Source organism: Suncus etruscus, chromosome 12, assembly GCF_024139225.1.
Source record: "Suncus etruscus isolate mSunEtr1 chromosome 12, mSunEtr1.pri.cur, whole genome shotgun sequence".
NCBI lineage: Eukaryota > Metazoa > Chordata > Mammalia > Eulipotyphla > Soricidae > Suncus > Suncus etruscus.
This window is the reverse complement of record NC_064859.1, coordinates 53,346,476-53,368,407: the sequence shown is the minus strand read 5'-3', so window position 1 is coordinate 53,368,407 and position 21,932 is coordinate 53,346,476. Positions and strand designations below refer to the sequence as shown.

The window sequence follows — 21,932 nt, the reverse complement described above, 5'->3', positions numbered from 1 at the left end:
TTTTTTTAAATCCTGCAGTTAAGTGAGATCATTTTATATCTGTCCCTCTCCTTCTGACTCATTTCACTCAATATAATACTCTCCATCTATAAGCAAATTTCATGACTTGATTTTAAGGCTGAGATGCTTCATCTGGTTCCAGCAGGGGCTGGCTTTACACAGCCAACGTATAGAGTGTGGATAAGGGAAAAGTCCCCAACATGACTCCAGAATTTAAAGCTGCAAGAATTTAAATGTAGCTATGTAGCTCTTCCACTTTCCCCTCTAGTTCTAGAAGTGATACTGGTTTCATTACCACTGGAAGTTGTCTCTATTAAATTCTCTTCAAGTAAACCCTAAATTAGTTCTCTTATTTCTGCCCAAGTCTTGAATGAGATATATTCCTGCTCAGAAATTTTCAATTTATTTTGTTTTACAATGACTTCTAAATTAATAATACCAGGTTTTTAGTTTTATAAATTGGTAATTAGAGGTTTGTATAACATATCTAAACAGAATCAACAAACATGCAAAGGCTCAGGGATTACTCATGTTCAATTCTTTGCCATCCTTACTTCTAATTTTCTCCCATTCATAAATAATCTAGAATGAAATTTCTGTTTGCCACTCATGTAAAATCCATGCCAGCTCAGTTTTGGCAGACAGCCTTTAATTTAAGTCAATTTTTCCATTAAAGATCATGTCTGCCCATCCCATCATATCACTCCCAGTTAAAAACATACTCACTTGCCATTGTTAAATATGACTGTGCAGTTGGGCCAACAGTCATGGTTCACCAGACCCAAGTTGGGGAAGATGCCAACACCAACTGCCTGCAGGCCTCTCTGGTCACTGAGTGTGAACCCATTGCAGTTAATCTACTCACAGAAAAGGAGAGAGAGAAAATACACTATGAGACTTTTGCTTTCTAGCAATATTAAGAGTTTGAGAACAAAACAATTTAATTTCTTGCATGACTCCAAATGACCTTCCAACCTTCACACCATTAGAGAATCTTCTATTTGCAAAACAATGTAATGCCACCTTGAAATTTTACATGCATCCACTCAAGGGGATATTTGTTAATGATTCTAGAGGGGAGTTATTTTCTCTGTCAGACTTATAAGTCATTCAATAAGCTATGCCTGCCCATATTATTAAATTCTGAGGTGCTGTGGGCACATTCTTTCTCTAAATGCTGGTTTTTATTTTCCCACTTGTATAGGTTGATATCTTGAACTAGATGATGTCTAAATACTCCTTTAAGTGCTATTCTTTATTGAATAATACATTGTGTAATTGCAATCCCCAAATGAGGTCAAGGATGCACAGGATTGCTCTTTGACACGATTTACTCTAGGTCTGGAACGTAACTCTTTAGAATTTAGCAATGCTGGCACCAGACATACTGCTAATCTTTCCATGGACAACAGCTCAATGCATGTCCTTCCAGAAATCATAGAACTCTAAACTTCCTGTCATAAAAAGATGTTTTGTTCTGTCGGTAGCAATGCTCAAAAAGCTTAAGCTTCATCTTTCATTTAGAGGGTGTGCAAACATTTAATGGGAAGTTGTAATGGTCAGTTTTATGTTTCAGTTTTGCAGGACAGCAGTACCCAGGTATTTGCTAAAGAATTATTATCTATGTTTCTGTGACAATTTTTGGGGTGAGATTAACAGTTAAATGAGTGATTGTTTTTAAAAGAAAACATATTGGTCTTCATAATGTGGTGGCTCTCTCCAATAGCTGAAAGTCATAATAAAACAAAGACTGACCTCACATGAGCAAAAAAGGAATTCTGCAGATAGTCTTTGGACTCAATCCCCAGCCTCTATCTACTGTAAGATTTTAGAATCACCATATCTTCACAGTCATAAAAGCCAATTAGTTTAATTTACCAAATGATAAATCTATCTACAATTCTACCTGATTATCTACCTAAATACTAAAAAAATATGATATGGAGGCACACATGAATTTTATTAATTGTGAAAAAATACTGTTACAAAATCACAAGCACATGGTGAGGATCTGAGAACTGTTGAGCTTGATAGTGCCAAAATTATTATTACAATAACTTTCTATATAGACAACTCACTGCACCACATAAGGTGGCCTGGCCTGATCAACCCAAGGTCTGAATCTACAGTTCCACCAAGTTCCTTTCTACATTTATGTCCTGAACTCTCATAGACATCCAGCCTGACTTTGTGGACCATGGTAGCATCCACCAAAAAGTCTTTAATCTCCTCTTCCTAATTACTACCCACAGGCTCTGTTATCCTGCCTATCAGATCAGGGGAAAGGGAGAAGTTTATTTCCAAAGTGTCCAGTGGGCAAGAAGTAACAATGATTTGGGTTTTGTTTTTAACATAGAAAAAGTGTAGAAGTCATAGATAAGTAAGAACATAGCATCTTCCAAGCCTACCATGAGAGATAGGAACAGGGTATGTGAGGGAGTTCAGAATCGAATGGGCCCAAAATAATCTCACAATAATCAAAACCAGAGAGAATGGGGTGGTGATTCTTCATCTTGGACCTCTGTCTCCCTCCAGCCCTCACACTGGCCTAGAGTTGTGCAAATCTCCCTCCCCTGCACCTCCTGCAAAATTTAGGAGGAATCCTAAAATCCCGAAGCAGTGGCACAAGCGGAAAGGCATCTGCCTTGCATACGCTAGCCTAGAACGGACCGCGGTTCAATCCCCTGGCGTCCCATATGGTCCCCCAAGCCAGGAGCAATTTCTGAGCACATAGTCAGGGGTAACCCTTGAGTGTCAACGGGTGTGGCCCAAACAAACAAAGATTTTTAGGAGAAATCCTACCACTCCAAAGATGTGAGAGATATACTGCATGCTGAACTGCTGACTCTGAGGGGGCCAGTACTGCAAGAAGCTGTCCACATCCACCCGTAGCTCCTTCTGCTCCTCTTCCCCAAAGTGTTCCACATGGTTTTGTAGCTCATCCACAGAGACCAGACAGCCTTCCGTGAGTCCAGTGCCCTCTCTTTCCACACGCCACATGATTCGCGCAGCCAGCCTGTGAAAGGAGCAAAGTGAGGAGGCTTTATCATATTCATTCATTTGTTCATTATTCATTCAGCATTCAATGAGTTTCCAGTGAGATCCAGGCACAGTGTTGGATCCAAAACAGGAGTATTAATTAAATGAATAAAAATTTCATCATGAAGCTTCTTATAGAAGGGTAGATATAAGTTGCAAGGGAAATTTAATCTAGTGTTAAGTACTATACAGAAAATAAGATAGGCAGCCTATCAGAGAGACACTGGGGAGAGGAAGCCAAGAAAATCAGGGAGGGCACAGAGGAGGAGCTTTGATGCTGGAAATGCAATAAAAAGAAGGAACTAGCTTTGCACAGTTTGAGAAAGAACAGGGAGCACAAAGTCTGTAAAGAAGGAATGAGCTGCACAAAGGTAAAAAAAAAAAAAAAAAAAAAAAAAAGAGCAAGAAGGCCAAGGTGGTTAGAGCACTGGGAACTGGGATCAGGAACCAAATAAAATGGGCAGAAATCAGTTCACATGTGGACCAAGAGACCAAAAACAAGGCCTTGGGGCATAATAAAAAAAAAAGGCAGTTGCACTCTCTTCTAGAACTATGACTGAAAAAAGCACTAGAAAAGGAAAGTAAACAACTTTGGTTTAAATCTGTCAATATCTTACTGCTTGACACTGGGAAAGTTGCTTAACTTCCTAAATGTACAGTATGACCAAAAAGTAAGGATAACATACATTCCCTAGCATGTGAACCTCCAGAAATATTTGGTACTCAGGCTTTGGTGCAGTGCTTTGGGGACCATGCAATTCTGTACGTCAAACCTGTACCTTCAGGATGTACTCAGCCCATTGAGCTATCTCTTCAGACTTCTCCTGAAGTATTTGGAAGACAATAGAGGTAATGAATGTACACTCACTGTATGAGCCTATTGGTAGTCTTAATATTGTTATGAATGTATTGGTATCCTTTTTAAAGAAAAATCAGGGTCAGGCAAACACCTTCCCTGTGGTACTAGCATTCTCTTTCTTTATTTTATTAACATTTTTAATGATTAAATAGAAGTTGAAGGGGCCGGCGAGGTGGTGCTAGATGTAAGGTGTCTGCCTTGCCAGCGCTAGCCAAGGAACAAACCACGATTCAATCCCCCGGCGTCCCATATGGTCCCCCCAAGCCAGGGGCAATTTCTGAGTGCTTAGCCAGGAGTAACCCCTGAGCATCAAATGGGTGTGGCCCCCCCCCCAAAAATTAGAAGTTTGGACCAAACAATCTAGGTGGGGAAGAAGTAGAAACAAATGCCAGGAGACAGTTTTGGGCACAACACATTCAGAAAGGAGGTCAAGAACATAGCAGGGGGCTCTGAAGATGGAAGAATTTAAAGGATACAAGTGGATCAGAGAGAGCAGAGGGCTTTGAGTGTGAGACAAAGGGCCCCTTGATGACTGTTAGGCAGCCTCTACCTTCAATATAAACCTGAGACTGAAGGATAGTTTGGTGGCCTGTCATTTTCTAGCTGTAGGTTCCTCTTAGATAGCTGGGAGGAATTCATGGCCTATGGGATACCCTGGAGAAATCTTATGGCAAAACTTAAGCCCTTTTCTCCTCTCATTTGACTTAATTATTTCTGATGGAGATCAAAGGTGCTAGAGAAGCAGGTCTCCCTATGTAAAGTCCAGAACTGAACTAAAAGAATAAGACTTAGGGTGGATCTTTTTCCTCCACATATTGGCTCTCCTCCAAGTAGTCAAAGAACTCAGAGAGTAGAGACCAATGGATGACACATTTCACATGGAGAGGAAGGAATTACCGAACACAACTGTGCAAGGCTAGGACGCAAACTTCTCTCAGGACAGAGCACTAACTTTGGGCCTTAAAGACTAAAGATGATATAAAAGAAGTATCTGCACTTTCATGCTCATTGCAGCATTTCCAATAGCCAAGCTTTGGAAACAGCTTAAGTGTTAGATAATAAAGATGTGGTGTAGGCCAGGGATGAGGCATCAGCCTTGCATGTATGAGGCCCTGGGTTTGATCTATGGCATTTAAAAATGAAAAGAAGGAAATGTCATGTGTGTGTATATATATGTATATATATGTATGTATATGTAATATACACATAATGAAATACTATTTAGTTATGAGAAAAAAAGAAAATGTCACACTCAAGAATATGGGCAGGGGGCCGGAGAGATAGCATGGAAGTAAGGCATTTGCCTTTCATGCAGAAGGACGGTGGTTCGAATCCCGGCATCCCATATGGTCCCCTGTGCCTGCCTGGGGTGATTTCTGAGCATAGAACCAGGAGTAACCCCTAAGCTCTGCCAGGTGTGACCCCCCCCAAAAAAAGAATATGGGCAGGCCTTTATAAAATTGTGCTTGTTGTGTATGTAAATATTTTGGGGGATTACTATGCTGCTCACCCTAAACTGATTAGGTGATTGTGCCCTACCCTAGGGTGTGACCTGGCATTCTGCCCCCACCCTAGGGTAGGACCTGATTCTGCTTTCACCATTGGTTGGTATCTGATCCCACCATTGGGTGGGACCTGATTCTGGAGTATAAAAACAGGAGTCTGTGGAAGGCCGGGAGCTTTTTGCTGGCTGGAACTGAATCTGAGTCTTTGGACTTCAGTTTTGTCCATCCGAATAAAGCAAATATTTCCACGAGCCTGATCGTCTGCGAGCTGTTTACCCGCCGTTTCACCTCAGAACCGTGGGCTAGACAGGGTGGCACTAATCCCACCATCGGTATCAACTTCCCTCCACCAGCATTCCCAGGTTTCCTTTCCACACTCTACCTTCAGTCTGCCATCTTTACAGGTACCTGTATATGTTTGGTTGCTTAAGTTTGAGTTTCATGATTTCAGTGTTGTTGACTCTGTGGCTTAGATATTTAGCTCTATCCTTTCTTAAATTTAATTCAATAATTACCAAAGAAAAATAAATAAAATATAGCTCATTTTGCCAAATCTTCCGTTGTTCTGTTACTTGTATGCCCTAGCAACACTCAGTGCTTACTCGTGGTGGGCTCAGGGGACTTTATATAGTGCTGGGGATGGAACCCAGGTCAGCCACATGCAAGACAAGAATACTACCTACTATATTATTGTTCTGCCAAAGTTTAAATATCAGATCAGTTTTTATAAAAGAAACTATGTAGAACGTGCCCAACTTCAGTCAATGGCTACTATTCAGAACCATTACTGTAGACCCCCTTCTCCTTCTGAGACAGGCCCGAATCCCAAAGAGAGTGCATGGAAACAGTGGCCAGATTCATCTGAGGCAGTTTCCTGACCAATGCGTTCCAGGGTTCAGGCTCTGTCATTGCTGCCATCATTGCTCACTTCCCAGACCACCGCCCCGGGACTCAACTCATACCTGATGTTCTCATTGGGCACTTTCCCAGATCTCTTGATGGCAGAACACTCATTCTTGTGATTCAGCCAGGCATCCCTCTGGCAGGTGCGGTCACAGTAATGGGCAAACTTGCACTGCCCGCAGCGATGGAGCTTCTCCTGTCGCTTGAAGCAGGTGTGGCACACAACGTTGACAAGGCTGCAAGAGGAGGGAGAATCTTAGGAAACTCAGGGATAAGGACACATGCATATGGTGGGAGAACAGTGTTCAGAGAGTGTCACTGTGACACAGGCTGCCTTTGGGGATCAGATTCAGATCCCCACTTTTAAGAATAAGGTTGGGACTTTCCAAGATGCCTCCACTTTAGGAGGCACCCACACCTCATTCCAAAACCATATACACCCTGTCACAGACTTTGTAATTGAAGCCAATAGGAGACGTATTGCACTCATCTTAGATATGTATAAGCACTTCTATTTAATGTATCTATAGACTTATGGCCTGTAAAGAGTGACACATTTCAGATCAATATCAGAAGGAACAACCAACCAGGACTATGCAGGGGGAAGCAGTGAGCTCTTTCTTGCAGTAGAAAACAGTTACTTTGGAATCTTAAAGACTAAGTAAGGTAATGAAAGAGTTACCTGCTTTCTCGATGCAGCATTTCCAATAGCCAAGCTATGGAAACAGCCTAGTGCTAGATGGATAAAGGTGTGGATTAGCTACTGTTTCTACCCTGAGAACAACTGTACTTGCCACAGAGTGCAGTGTGGAGAGGTAGAGGGAAAACTTGGAACACATGCAGTGATGGCTAACCTTTTTGAGCCCGAGTGCCCAAACTACCGCATAATGCCCGGTCCTCCCAATGGCCAGTCTGGCCCTGTTGCCAGGTGAGCTGCAAAGGCAGACACCAGCACACTCGCCTACCGCCGCGCCGCATGTCTTAATTGCGGACCCCTTCCCGAGTGCCAGCTGCAAGGCCTTCCCGAGCCACCGCTGGCACGCGTGCCACAGGTTCGCCATCGAGGGCGGAGTCCTGTTTCTTAGCCTTCTAGCCTTTGCTCCATCTTGACCTTGTTTCCTTCCCACGGTCCTATCCTACAGGTTGTAGCTCTAAAATTCTAGCTGAGCTTCTAGGTGATGCTAATGTTACAGTTTTGAGTAACAATAATGTAGAAAGGAAGAAAATAAAAGTACTACTACTTTCTGTAGAGATGGAGGGAAGTGCTAGGAAGAGAAAAAAAAAAAAAAAAAGGAAAATCCTTAGTTTCATTATCCATTGCTACAGGTAAAGACATAATTTCAGAAGACTCTGTCTCTGAAAAATTATTGGATCCAAAATTTCAGATTTAGAAACAGGAACATACATATGATTACAAAGGGGAAAAATTGTATTTGGGGGACAGCACTGTTTGATTTGGGGGCCATACCCAGCAGTGTTCAGGGTTTACTTCTGGCTCTGGGCTCAAGGATAACCCCTGGTGGTGGCTCAGATGAACATATATAATACTGGGTTTTCAAAAAAGGGTCCACAGCATTCAAGGCAAGTGCTTCATTCCTTTACTGCTTCTCTAGCCCAGGAAAACAATTTCTTATCATATGGAATATATTATTTTCTACAATTACTCTAACAAATCAACACACATTTTAGTGGTTTTCTTTAATCACCAGGTAGACAAGGTGCCAGTCTGCAGGCATAGAAAGTTTATGAAGTACTGGTCTACCATCTTGGTTATAACTGCTAATCTTGGACTAGTGTGCAGGTAGGTGAGATCAGTAGGTATGAAAAGGTTGAAGATGGGATTGGAACAATAGTACAATGGATAGGGCATTTGCTTTGCATCTGGCCCACCCAGGTTCCATCCATGGCATCCCATATGGTCCCTGAACACCATCAGGAATGACCCCTGAGTACAGAGCCAGGAGTAAACCCTCAGCACTGCCAGGTGTGGCCCAAAAACTAAAAAAGAAAAAAAAAGTTAAAGAATGCTGTTTTAAAGAACACAAATATTGGGGCCAGAGCAGATATAGTGTTTACCTTGCATGCAGCCAACTCAGGTTTAATCCCCTTCACCCCATATGGTCCCTCTGACTCCTCTAGAAGTGATCCCTAAGTACAGAGCCAAGAATAAGCTCAGCATTGCTTAGTATGGCCCCAAAACATCAACAACAACAAAAGTTGTTTAAAAGATTAACTTTTTCATACTTTTGGAAGTCAAAGATCTAAAACTATCCATAATGATTATTTTTTAGACCTTTTAAGCTTTAATTTCAACAATTTACCCCTTCTTTTCTTTTCTTTTTTTTTTTTTTTTTGGTTTTTGGGCCACACCCGGCGATGCTCAGGGGTTGCTCCTGGCTGTCTGCTCAGAAATAGCTCCTGGCACAGGGGACCATATGAGACACCGGGATTCAAACCAACCACCTTTGGTCCTGGATGGGCTGCTTGCAAGGCAAACGCCGCTGTGCTATCTCTCCGGGTACCCCTTCTTTTCACTTTCATTCCCATGATGACCAAAGGCCACACACTTTAATATGATGCTTCACCAAAAAAGGTGCCATGTGAGTCAGAGTGATGACACATGGGCTGGAACACATGAGGCCCCAGGTTCAATCCTTAGCACTGTATCATTTCCCAGAATTCTGCCAGCAGCAGCCCTGAGCCTGAGAACCACTGTGTGTGCCCACAGAACACTTCGAGGTGTGACTCCCCCCAAAAAGTAGCAAAATATTAAAAAAATGGGGGCCGGAGAGATAGTGTGGAAGTAAGGTGTTTGCCTTGCATGCAGAAGAATGGCAGTTCGAATCCCGGCATCGTGCGTGCCCCCCACAAAAAAATGAAAATAGCATCAAAAAGAAAGATGATAATGGATTTTCTTTTCGGTTCTCTAAATAAAATGTTAACCAGTTCCTAAATGGTTCTATTTGAGGGGTTGAAATGCTTTAAGAGGTTTTTGTATCTGTGTGTAAATGAGTAGGGGCGGGGAATTGAGAAAGCAAGAAAAAGTAGAAATTACTATCAGTCAGATCCTTTTGATCAAACCAGTTATGAACTTCCTCAGCCTCTTCAAAGATAAGTGGACTTCTAACTAGGACAATTTTATGGTGGCATATGGGAATGCTAGGATTAGCTGCAGCATATGCATCCTCGCATATGAGACCTTTAATCTCATAACAGCTGCAGGCAGAGGTTGATGAGGAACAGTGATTATTTAAATGAAATAATTTAATAAATGAAAAGAGAAATTAGTGCAGAAAATGAATAAATAGCACTTTGCTAAAATATTCCTGTTATTGAATGCTTGCATTTGACTCTGAGGAAAAATATGGTGGATTTAGGAATTTGCCTTTAAATTGCTCCATTTGTGAAGATAGGACATGCTGGAATGGCCCTTGAGCAACTTAATGAAGAAATATATGAGGTTAACTTTTTTGTTGTTGAATGTGGAATTAAGACAGAGGCTTTCCCCAGTGGGTGACTTTTCCCCCCCAGATATTCACTATAACACAATGCACAGTCACTGGGGGAAAATGTCATTGAACTGTGCTGTGTCCTGATTATCACATGGGGTCACTACTTCAAGTACTACTGATAATAATTTTACAAAGTCCAAAACAGGTCTTTCCTTTGGCACTTCTTGTCCTTCCTGGAAATTGACCAACATCGCTGTTCAGACTGCTCCAGATTCCATACTTCTAATATTGTTGAACTTGACAAACTAACCTTACCCATTTGTTTCACCTATATTCTTTTCAGGCACCCAACCAGCACACCTAAAAGGGGTGGCAGATTAGCAAATGCCAGTTGATACTGATTAGTACAGGCTGTTGGAGCACCCTGCTGGCAAGGATTCTGAGGTCAGGTTGGAGCTTAGAGAGAAGAGGTGCCTGATGGATTATTCTGGTCTGCTAGAAAAGAGGATAGTTCAAAGGCTACATATTTGCCAATCACAAAGAATTGTCTCTGTTCTCTTTATGCGGCACTGAACACCTGTTTTGACAACCAATGATATTAGGAATGTCTTTTAAAAATAAATCTTAAATAAAAAAATAAAAATATCTTAACCAGATTAAGAGCTATATTGTAAGGCTTATTATAATCCTAGATTATTATTGTTATAACTGAGTTAAGTATTATAGTGATAACACAAGCCAGATTTACAAATTCACATTACATATTAAAACATTCTTCTTTAAAGCTGAAAATCACAAGCATTACAATCCAGTAATTTTATTCCTCAGCTCATGTATCTGTTTATCAGAGTAGAGGAAAAAATGTCTATAAACCAATCATTCAGAGGAGAATTAAAAATAAATTGAGGCAAAGACACAGAGTTTATTCCTTTTTGTTAGTCACACAAATGATATAAATGAAATAAGGCAAATATTTTAGTGAAAGAAACAAATGGCATAAATCCACATGTACATTTGTGTGAGAATTAAAGAAAATAAAATATAGCAGATAAATTATATATGGTTTAGGAATATAAACATATGTGCTAAAATATTTATTAAAAATAAGGTGGCTTTTTTTTTATAAAGAAAGGTCTAGAGACATAGGACAGGGGTTAAGACACTTACTTTGGATATGTCATGGTATCTTTATGGTCCTTTCTGAGCACTACTCAGGGTCACGCCTGATCACAGAGTCAGATAAAGCCTCTGACATTATTGAGTGTGGGTTCCAATAGAACAAAACAAAGCAAAGATAATTCTACACAGAGGAGTATATAACATAAAATTCAGTTACCCATAAAATAATTAGTGGTGTAGAGTAGAAGGTCTTGAGTTGAATCCCTGAAGCTTCCACTCTGGCAGTCCTGCCTACTTGACTGCTTGAGGCTGGCAACTCTGCTGTCTGTGATCCCTAGTGCCATGATCGATTGATGGCCCTGTGAGCACCACAACTAAATAATGTGTGAGCAACAGAGCCAAGTGTGTATGGTCTTGGTTATTGAAACAAGAGTGACTGCAATAAAGGGAAAGCAATTCAGGAAAGTAATCCCCATGGGGACAGGCACAGAATAGGAAAATGACAGGTGAGAGAAATGGAAATTAAATAGTCTAATTACATTGGATGTAGTTTCACAAACATAGCTATTACTGCAATGCTTTTTAATGTACATATATATTTAATGTACCAAAGAGATAGTACAGGAAGTGAGTTTTTTGCCTTGCATAGTCATCCCCAGATCAAATCTTAGATATTGCAGATGGTTCCCCAAGCACTACAAGGGTTTTGTTTTTTTTTTATCACAAAGCCAAAAGTACCCCCTGAATACTGCACTGTATGGCTAAACTCCACTCTTACATTCATTTGTGTGTGTGTGTGTGTGTGTATATATACACATACTCATATATTAACTTGTATACACATACATACATATAAAATATACCATTGAAAGAATTTTCATGTACTACAGTGCATGACAAAAAGTGAAATCTTTCCTCATGTGTTTAACAGGACAGAAAGGCTATTTTACAATGGCATGGATTAAAATGTGCTTCCTTAAGAGTGTCTTTTGGGGGTGATGCAGTCCTACCTCCAGATTTCAAATCTATGTGATTAATCTTATCAGCAAATTAAAATGGGAGTTAGTGGAAAATGAGGTTTTATTTTTTCATTCTTGTGTCTGCCTTCCTCAGTGTCTCATCTTTACCAATATTGCTTCTTCATTTTTTATTTAAGTACCATGATTACAAACATGTTTGTAATTGGGTTTCAGATATAAAAAAGAATGCTCCCCTTCACCAATGCAACCTTCACACCACCAATCCCCCCCAACTCCATCCTCCCCCATCCCCTGCCTGTATTTGAGACAGGCATTCTATTTTTCTCATATATACCATTGTTATGATAGTTGTTAGTGTAGTTATTTTTCTAACCACACTCACCAAACTTTGTGGTAAGCTTCATATCATGGACTGGTCCTTTTATCCCTCATCTCTATTGTCTCTGTTTAGTATTATAGTAATGTCTTTAATTTTCCCTTTTTTTGGGGGGGTGAGGCACACCCATTTGATGCTCAGGAGTTACTCCTGGCTAAGCACTCAGAAATTGCCCCTGGCTTGGGGGGACCATTTGGGACACCGGGGGATTAAACCTCGGTCCTTCCTTGGTTAGTGCTTGCAAGGCAGACACCTTACCTCTAGCACCACCTCACCAGCCCCATCTTTTAATTTTCTTAAATCCCATAGATAAGTGAAACTATTCTGTGTCTTTCTCTCTCCCTCTGACTTATTTAACTCAGCATAGTTTCCCTGTTCATCTATGTATAGGGAAATTTCATGACTTCATTTTTCCTGACAGCTGCATAGTATTTCATTGTGTACATGTACCACAGTTTCTTTAGCCATTCATAGGTTGAAGGGTATCTGTGTTATTTCCAGAGTCTGGATATTGTAAATAGTGCTGCAATAAATATAGATGTGCAGAAGGCATTTTTGTATTGTGTTTTTTGTTCCTAGGGTATATCCCTAGAGGTGGTATAGCTGGGTCATATGGCGCTCAATGTCCATTTTTTTGAGGAATCTCCATATTGTCTTCCATAAAGGCTGGACTAGATGGCCTTCCCACCAGCAGTGAACGAGAGTTCCTTTCTCCCCATATGAGAGCCTCATTGCTTTAAATGAGCTTTAATGCTTCTCAGATTCTGATACACCTAAGAAAGAGCAGCCTCTCACCTCTGCAATGATGATTATGGGCAAATCCCCTTTCTGAAGTATCTTTCTAGATTTATTTACCTGGCAGTGCTTGAACCTGAGGCTGCTACATGCAAAGCTCTCTTGTCTTTCAGATTTTTGTTTCCTTTTGTTTGGGGACCACAACTCTAAGTTCTCAGGGCTACTTCCAGCTCTGAGCTGGAGGTGGAGTGTTGGTCCTGGTGATGTTTAGGGGAGCAGAAAGTATGTGAGGGATCAAAGCTGGCCTCCTGCATGTGAAATTTCCCCAGCTTTTTTCAGTACCCCTCTTAGAATTTTTTAATAATAACTATCATCTATCCAACAATGATCATTTTAATCCTACTTTTATGATACTATAATGCTTTATGTAGCGTTTTGCATGACCATTGTATACCAAAGTTGTTTTATCATTATTACTTCTAGTGGCAATAAATTATTTTTCATAAAAATTTACTAGACATTTTTAATATGTCTAATTATAAAGCAATTTGAGATCATACTGATGCATACAAAAAGTGCATAAGAACATGAAAGATACCTAAATTACTGTATGAAACGTCACAATGATTGCAGAATACAAACATGATTGCAGAATACAAACAAGTGCACTCAGTCTTACCGGAAGGAATGAATTAACAATGTCAAGAATCTTTCTGTTGGTGTTTAGAACAAGCTTTCTTCCTAAGTATTCAAATATAAAAATGCTTTACTTTTACAGTTAAAAAAAAACCTCTCACTCAACTTTGAAGTTCTTGAATGAGAAGCTGATTGGTCCTAGTAGCTCTGGGGATTGGAGGCACCAAAGAAGGCCTTCTCATCTATATAAGACAGGGCAGTAAGTCTGCTAACCCAAAAATCACTGCTTGGAGTTTTTGTTTCTGGCTCGCTTTTTTTCTTCCTTCCTTCCTTTCTTCCTTCCTTCCTTCCTTTCTTCCTTCCTCCCTTTCTTCCTTTCTTCTTTTTCTTTCATTTGTTTTCTTTTGTTTTGTTTTAGAGCTGCACTCTGATGATACTCCTGATTACTCCTGGCTCTGCACTCAGGAATCAGTCCTGGTGGTGTTTAGGGATGCCACTAATCAAACTTGGGTCGGCTGCAAGCAAGCCAAGCATTCTATCCACTGTACTTTCTATTCTGCCCTGGTTTTTATTTCTTAATTCTGGATCCAATTTTATTACATTCACCACCACTCTGATGCAGACAAGTAAATTAATAAAGTAGGGCAAGCTCACTCTGAAGAGATATTCCTATCACCTCAGTCTTTAGCTTTTACATATGGTAGTCTGCCACATACACTAGTTGCTGCCTATTCCTTCTTTATCTCAATGGAAGAAAAGAAAGGAGAATTTATCACTCATCACTCATACCAAAAGATCATATTTTCAGATTGTGGGGACTGCTTTGATTCAGAGAACTTGAATGTCAGGTGGATCACTCCAGAGAAAATGGTCATTGTTTCCTCACATTGTGGTATTGCTACTGAAATAGAAGATTTAGTACTAAATTTAAGTTCAAGGGGGCAATATGAACAGGATTGTAGAGAAACAGGAATGCAATTGAAAAGCACCACTTTGGAGAGCCCATGGAAATGGGAAACAACCTGTTACTTGGCAGAGCAATCACCCTTTCTAGCTCTATCTCCTAGAAAATCACCATACTTAAATACTGAGCATGACCAAGGGTTTTAATTGCATGAATGTTAACTTTTGTGGTGTCAAATGTCTCTTGGTAAGGGAATGGATGGATAAAAACCTCACATATTTATAGAGTGGAATATTTAGAACTGTTAAAATCGGTAAGTCCTATAGCTTATGTTATTGATAACCATTTTAGGTAAAGTAAATAGATCTTTGAGGATTTAACAGAACTACTTATAGATTTATAGTCCCCATAAGGAGATATATATATATATATATATATATATATATATATATAACATGTTTAGTGAAAAGAGCAAGTTCTAAGATAAATCAAAATTTGATATCTTTTCTGTTTTTTTTTAAAAATGGACAAACGGGTCAGAGAGATAGTACAGCAGGTAAGGTGTTTTCTTGCATTCAGCCAACCTATGGCATTCTATATGGTCTCCTTATGTTTGTAAATTTTTGTAAGTTAGACTTATGTCCTAAAATGTGATCTATCCTAAAGAGTGTTCCATGTAAATTTGAGAAGAATGTGTTTTTAGCTTTTTGGAAACATATAATCTCCCAAAGCTAAATGAGAAGGAAGTAAATAGCTTAAACAGGCCAATCACAAGCAAGGAAATTGAAACAGGAATTAAGAATCTCACCAAGAATAAAAGTCCAGGCCTAGATGAGCTTAAGTGGATGAATTTTATCAGACATTCAGAGCAGATTTACTACCATTGGTCCTTAAACTCTTCAAAAAATATCAAAGAAACAGAAACTGTCCCTAATAATATATTGTTCCCTAAGCACCAAGAGGAGTTATTCCTAAATGCACAGCCAGAAGTAATCCCTGAACACTGCCAGGAATGACCCTTACAAAAATACCAAAAATAAATGAAGAAACTGAAGCTATACATTTTTATAAGTAGATGTATAGGTAATATACTAACAGAATAATCTAGAAGAGCATGTTAAAATCACAGCAAGAATTGCTTGAGAAAAGATAGAGGGGATCATGATTGGAGGTGGGAAAGGTGAAAACAAATCTATTTGGATTCAACTATTGTGCATACTAATCACCTTTTTTAAGCTTTAGTGATTACTTCAACCTCCAATGTATGTATCATATTTAAGAAATATAAGAAAAGCAAGGGTCCTTGCCTAAGAAAATGTTTCTATAGCACCACACCCACCTTCCATTTCCATCTACCACACACCGCACATTCACTCAGCCAAATCACGTTAGAAACTGCCGGAAAAGTGTGCTCACCCTTATAACTCTCCCAAAAACCAGGGCCAGTTCCCCCAGAAACAATTCTTTGCTAGGGACTTAAAAGATACTCCCAATGTCTGTCAGTAGTTAAAAATGATTAAATGGAATCAAACCCTTTTTCATGAGGATTTTGAAAGCAAAACATTTCAGCGTTTGGCAGGAGCCAAGTCAACTGAGGAAAAGAGGCAATTCTCCACTTTCCATACCTGTCAAAAACCACTGCGGAATAGGCACGCTCAGCAAATATTACATCCGAAGCCCAGAACTCCTTTGTGGCCTTCAGACCCCTGCCTTTGCCCTCCGAAGTGAAGACCTCCACGTTCTCCATTCTCCCCACTGTTGTCCCAGGCTTTCAAGCAGCAGAGTTATTTAACCTCCAGTCAAGTCTCTTGCTGCTATTTCAGCACCTTTGGCATCCCAAAGAGCAAAGCCTATAAATGGACAAGCAGCCTCCCCTTCCCTACCCCCTCTCCCCAGAGGAACCCCCTCCCCCTTTAAGTCCCCTTTTCCCTGAGGGTGAAGAGGAGTCAGGCAAAGGACAATCAACTGTAAGCTAACAGAGCAGAAAGTGCCCATGGATTGGTGTGCTTCTGGAATTGGGCCTGAGAATATTTAAAATGTTTCTTTGCAAAACGTTAAGTCTTGTGTTGCCACTGCTGCTCAGCTGAACTGGAATGGGCAGCACTTGGTCAGTAGAATATTTTTAGCAGCCAGATGCCTTTGTCAATCCAAAGCAGACAGCTGAAATGGCCCGAGACAAGGGGAGAAGAGACTGACTCTGGGACCCTGCAGTGGCAGGTCTGCTCTTTGTCAAGTGGACAGGACCCTGCACCCCACACCACCCCCATAGACCGACTGTCTAGAAAGCAGCTGCTGTTAACTGACCCCTTGGCCACAAATAGGGTAGTAGTACTATTTAGGTTTCAGGGGGCTGGCCCTCTTCTCTTGTTACCTGCACCCCAACACTGGCAGTATATAGAAGTCTGCAACTCCCTGTTCTGTGCATGCCTGAAGAGATAGAAGTTTTGGATATAGGCTGGATAGAGAAGGAATGAAGGCCTTGAAAGAAAATGCCCCCCCCCCTTTTTTTTTTTTTTTTTTTTTTTTGCTTTTTGGGCACACCCAGCTATGCTCAGGGGTTACTACTAGCTATCTGCTCAAAAATAGCTCCTGGCAGGCACAGGGGACCATGTGAGATGCCAGGATTCGAACCATGGTCCTTCCGCGTGCAAGGCAAACGCTTTACCACTGTGCTATCTCTCCGGCAAAAGGCCCTATTTTTAATTAACAGAATAAAAATAAATTGTTGGGGCCAGAGTGGCGACACAGTGGTAGGGCATTTGCCTTGCACATGGCTGTCCTAGGACTGAATGTGGTTTGATCCTCCAGTGTCCCTGATGGCCCCCCAAACTGGAGCAATTTCTGAGCACATAGCCAGGCATAAACCCTTAGTGTCACTGGCTGTGACAAAAACCAAACAAAAAATCATTTTATAATTAAATTGAAACATTTCCATTTTAACAATGTCAATAACCATTTGATCTCTCTTATTTGTTCCTGAATGAAGAAAAGGAAGAAAAGTGAGACAGCTCAAGCTTGAGGCTAATGACTTGAGGCCAAGAGAGAGCTCTGGTTAGAGATTCCAGGAACAAAGGTGACGATAGTGACCATTGTGCTTCTGTCCGACTTTGTTTCATCTGGTATCCCTCCTCTCCCACCCAACACACAGATACACACACTCCAAGAGCACCACTATGGCTACTAAATACCTCACATTTAGAAAATATGTGAAGCAACTGCTGCAGTATACACTAAACAAGACCTTAGCATATACGTCCAGGTCCTTAGCATATATGTAATTTCTATCACCTTATACTTCAAATATATGTTACTAATAATAGTAACTAATAATAGTTACTAATAATAGTCTGAATGAATGTGCATCTCATTGAGAGGTTACATGATAAAGCTTAAAGTGGGGATCTTCAGAAAAGATTGGTGTCCAGCCTGGAGCAATCATACAGCAGATAAGACACTTGTCTTGCAACTGCAAATCCAAGTTGTACCCATTATGCCATATGATCTTACAAAAACACCAGAAGTGATTCCTGAGCACAGAGCCCTAGCACTTCTGAGTGTGGTCCATAAAACAAACAGACAAAAGAGAATTATTGGTATTTTTCTACCTAGCTACAGCCATATGCTTCAACTATCTTGTTAATATAAGATTAATTGCTACTTGCTAACCTGTACATCAGGTAGACTCTGTTCTCAAATTCCACATTGCAGGTCCCAAACCTTTGGCAATTCTCCCATGTTCATACTACTGTACTGAGGCTTGCTCTTAAAGTTCATGTTCTCCCTTAAACACAACTTACCTTGCTTGTTTGTCTTTATGTCTCTTTGCTTGCTTGCTTTTTCCACTCTGGAAAAGCCATATTCTCTCTCTCTCTCTCTCTCTTTTTTTTTTTCTTTTGGTTTTTGGGCTGCACCCGGTGATACTCAAGGGTTACTACTGGCTATGAGCTCAGAAATCGCTCCTGGCTTGGAAGACCATGTGGAATGTCAGGATTCGAACCACCATCCATGCTGGATCGGCTGTGTGCTATCACTCCGCCCCAACCCCAGGTTCTCTCTTGATAACATATTTCCTCTTCATCTCTCTTCTCACATATTTTTAAGTCTGTTTCATTCAACAAAAGCTATCTTACTTCATATTATTGTTCTGAACCTTTCAGAAAAATCATCTCTGAGTTCCTGATAGTATGATGATCATACCTTCTGTAGAATATGCCCAAGTTCAGATAATCTGTACATGTAAGTGAAGGTGAAGAAAGAAATGAAAGTCCCAGTAGCAGTTTGTGATCAATTTGGGACAATTTGTGAACCTCTATTAAAATTGTTGTATCTGATGTACCTCCCCACCCCCACCCCCACCCCCAAATTCAATAATTTCTTCCTTTTGAAGGATCCACTGGTTTCAGGGACCACCATCTACTGGTCAATCAAGGGAGGTGCAAGTTACCATCTTTTCTAAGGGCTGGTCTAATAAATGAAAAGTTCTTTGTCTCTCAATTCCACCTCCTTTGTATCTGGAGTAAAAGATCATGTAGGCCAGCAATCAGCAAGATTCCTTTAGACCCGTAAGTGAAGAAAAGTATGTGTGCAATGACTGTGGAAATAAATGAAAGGCAAAAATACTCTGACATATGAAAATTAAATAAGATTCACATTTCAGTGACCTAAATAAAATTTCATCAGAAAGCAACCACACTCTCATTTCCTTTGTTCCTGACATTTATACCTCTACAGCAGAGTTAAAGATTTGCAGCAAAAATGGTAGAATTCACAAAACGGAAAACATTTACTATCTGGCCATTTGTAGAAAATATCTGCCAATTACCATTTCAAGCTAAAAATAACTTGCCTGATAATGTTAAAAAATAGTTCAGGAGAAGCTCACTGCTTCTAAGAACATTCACTGATAGACTCATTCATTAATTTAATAATCATTGTGAGTGATATCATCAACTTAAAAAGTTCATGTGCCTATCTAGCACTCACATTCCAGGATGACAGAGCAGTTTTTTCTTTAAAAGACCACGATAGTCCAAGAAGATAGCTCAAGGACTGGAGTGCATGTCAGAGCCCATGTTTAGTCATGGTCCTCCAAACATGAGCCCTAAGTAGCCCTTATGTACTCTCAGCGCTATCACTCACACACATATATCCCTTATATCTCACATAATTACATCATTAGCTAACTTCAGAATCCCCTTGATCTCTGTATTCTTAGTAAAATCACACTTACTTCCGTTTGGGGGGAGTGAGCCACTGACTGGTGGTACTCAAGGCTTACTCCTAGCTCTGAATTCAGGGATCACTGGGGGGGGGGGGCATATTATGGGATCCTACAAGGTACCAGAGATCAAACTGGGTCATATGCATGTAAGACAAATGCACTGTACTACCTGTCTCCTATCGGTGCTCAGGCAAGTAACTTCCCTGTTGTATTAGCTCTATGGCCCATCTATCTTTCATCTTTGACTCAAAAAAAATTCCTCAGCTGAAAAATTGCCTTTTCAAGAATTTCTAAGTCCATTTCACTCCTGCTTAGATATACAAATATTAGGTACTACACTCAATAGTATGACTATAAATCTGGAAAGCATGGAGACACTTTTCAAAATGTTGACTGATTAAAAGGGATTACAAAACAAGTTTATAAAGACTGTGATAAAATACAGGAAGCAAAGGGGGTCATGTACCTAGGAAAGCTGAGGAATTAAGAAAGATTTCAGAGAAAAAATGGTAGATGAAGAGAAGTAGAAAAGATCACTTCAATTCCAAGAGCACAATAACATGACCAGAGATACAAAAGTGAAGAAACAGCATGGCACATACAGACAAATATGGTCAATTGGGAACCACAGAAGCATGAGTCAAAAAATGGTCATAGTCTATTTTTCATTCTGACACCAGACTATAGTAGTCCTTGAAGGTATGTGCTTCAAGACCCAAATGAAATTATGGACATTTCTGGCCACTTTATATGTATGTTTTATTCTTCCTATACATACATGCATCTGATAAAATTTGATTTATAATTTAGACACAGTAAACAATGAACAATAATGACTAATAAAAATAGAAAAATTATAACAATATGCTGTACTAAAAGTTATATGAATGCTTTCACAAAGCATTTTATAGTATAATGTATTTTTGGAATGGAATTACAGCAGAAAATAACCCGAAATCATAGATATGATTAGAATATTATAGTTATTTCTACCTCTGTGTTTCATATATATATTTAATGGCTTGAAAGTTTGAAATTACACTTTGCTAATATTGCTCCATATGTTTTCAAAATGTATATTATCTCCTACTTTTAAAAATGCAGTATCTACTAAAGAAAAATAATGATGGGGCCGGGCGGTGGCGCTGGAGGTAAGGTGCCTGCCTTGCCTGCGCTAGCCTAGGACAGACCGCGGTTCGATCCCCCGGCGTCCCATATGGTCCCCCAAGAAGCCAGGAGCAACTTCTGAGCGCATAGCCAGGAGTAACCCCTGAGCGTCACAGGGTGTGGCCCAAAAACCAAAAAAAAAAAAAAAAAAAAAAAGAAAAATAATGAGAAAAGTTCTTATGTATGCCTAAGAATCATTCCCAGAATGATTTAAAATTCCCAGAATCATCTAAGCAGTGCTCTCTGTAAACTTAGTATCTCTAGGTAAGAGAAGTAACAACTTGAGTATACTCAAACAATGGAATATAATAAAGATGTGTGTTTTTTTTTTTCACAATAATGGCGAGTGAAAATTGCAGAGAAGAAACAATGTAGGTATAACAACACTCATGTAAAGTTTAACATTATGCAATACAGTATTTCATGCTACTAGGGAATACGAATTTAATTAACAGAAGCATTACGAAAAGCATGAAATGATGTGTGCTGACTTCAGAACAGCATTTACTCCTGAAGAGGCAATTCACAGGAAAGCAGGAAGAAGTCATTCCAGGAAGAGGGAGCAGCTCTTACAATAAGTGAATCATGCTATAAATCGGCATTTTCAGTAATAAAGTAAATAAATAAAAATTTAATGTGACTAAATCATAAAATGAAAGCAGGGTGTGTGAGATGGGAGAATTAGAAAGATAATGAGCTCATGGAACTGTACAGAAGTTCATTTATTCTCTCAATAGGCTAGAGGAAGCCAGCAGTGATTTCTAGATTGTATCCATTGGCTGACATTCACAGAGTGAACTGGAGCATGGATGTCAGAAGAAAGGTTGATCAGTGAGGCATAACTATGACAAGAGTTGATGATAAAATTAGATGATGGCAGAATGGCAAGAAAGTAGAGGATACTCAAGAGGAAGTCTTTCCAAGTGCAATGATAGATATAACAATCAACAGGGGAGTGAGTATAGTACACAGAAGAAAACTAGATAAGCAACTTGCATGAAACTCAAAATTTAGGAATAAGTCCCAGAACACAAAG

At 39.9% G+C, this 21,932-nt stretch overlaps 1 protein-coding gene across 1 annotated transcript in view; it reads right to left on the bottom strand.

Moving 5' to 3' along the window:
* The window catches only part of SMYD1 (SET and MYND domain containing 1), a 29,893-nt gene extending 13,632 nt beyond the window's left edge, over positions 1-16,261 (bottom strand). Inside the window, exons 1-4 of the mRNA XM_049784943.1 lie at positions 16,134-16,261; positions 6,366-6,542; positions 2,803-3,016; positions 727-857 (exon numbers count right to left, since the gene is read on the bottom strand). Coding sequence (XP_049640900.1) covers positions 727-857; positions 2,803-3,016; positions 6,366-6,542; positions 16,134-16,255 — 644 coding nt within the window. The 5' untranslated portion in view covers positions 16,256-16,261. The remainder of the gene's footprint in view (positions 1-726; positions 858-2,802; positions 3,017-6,365; positions 6,543-16,133) is intronic.
* Positions 16,262-21,932: the final 5,671 nt, after the last annotated feature.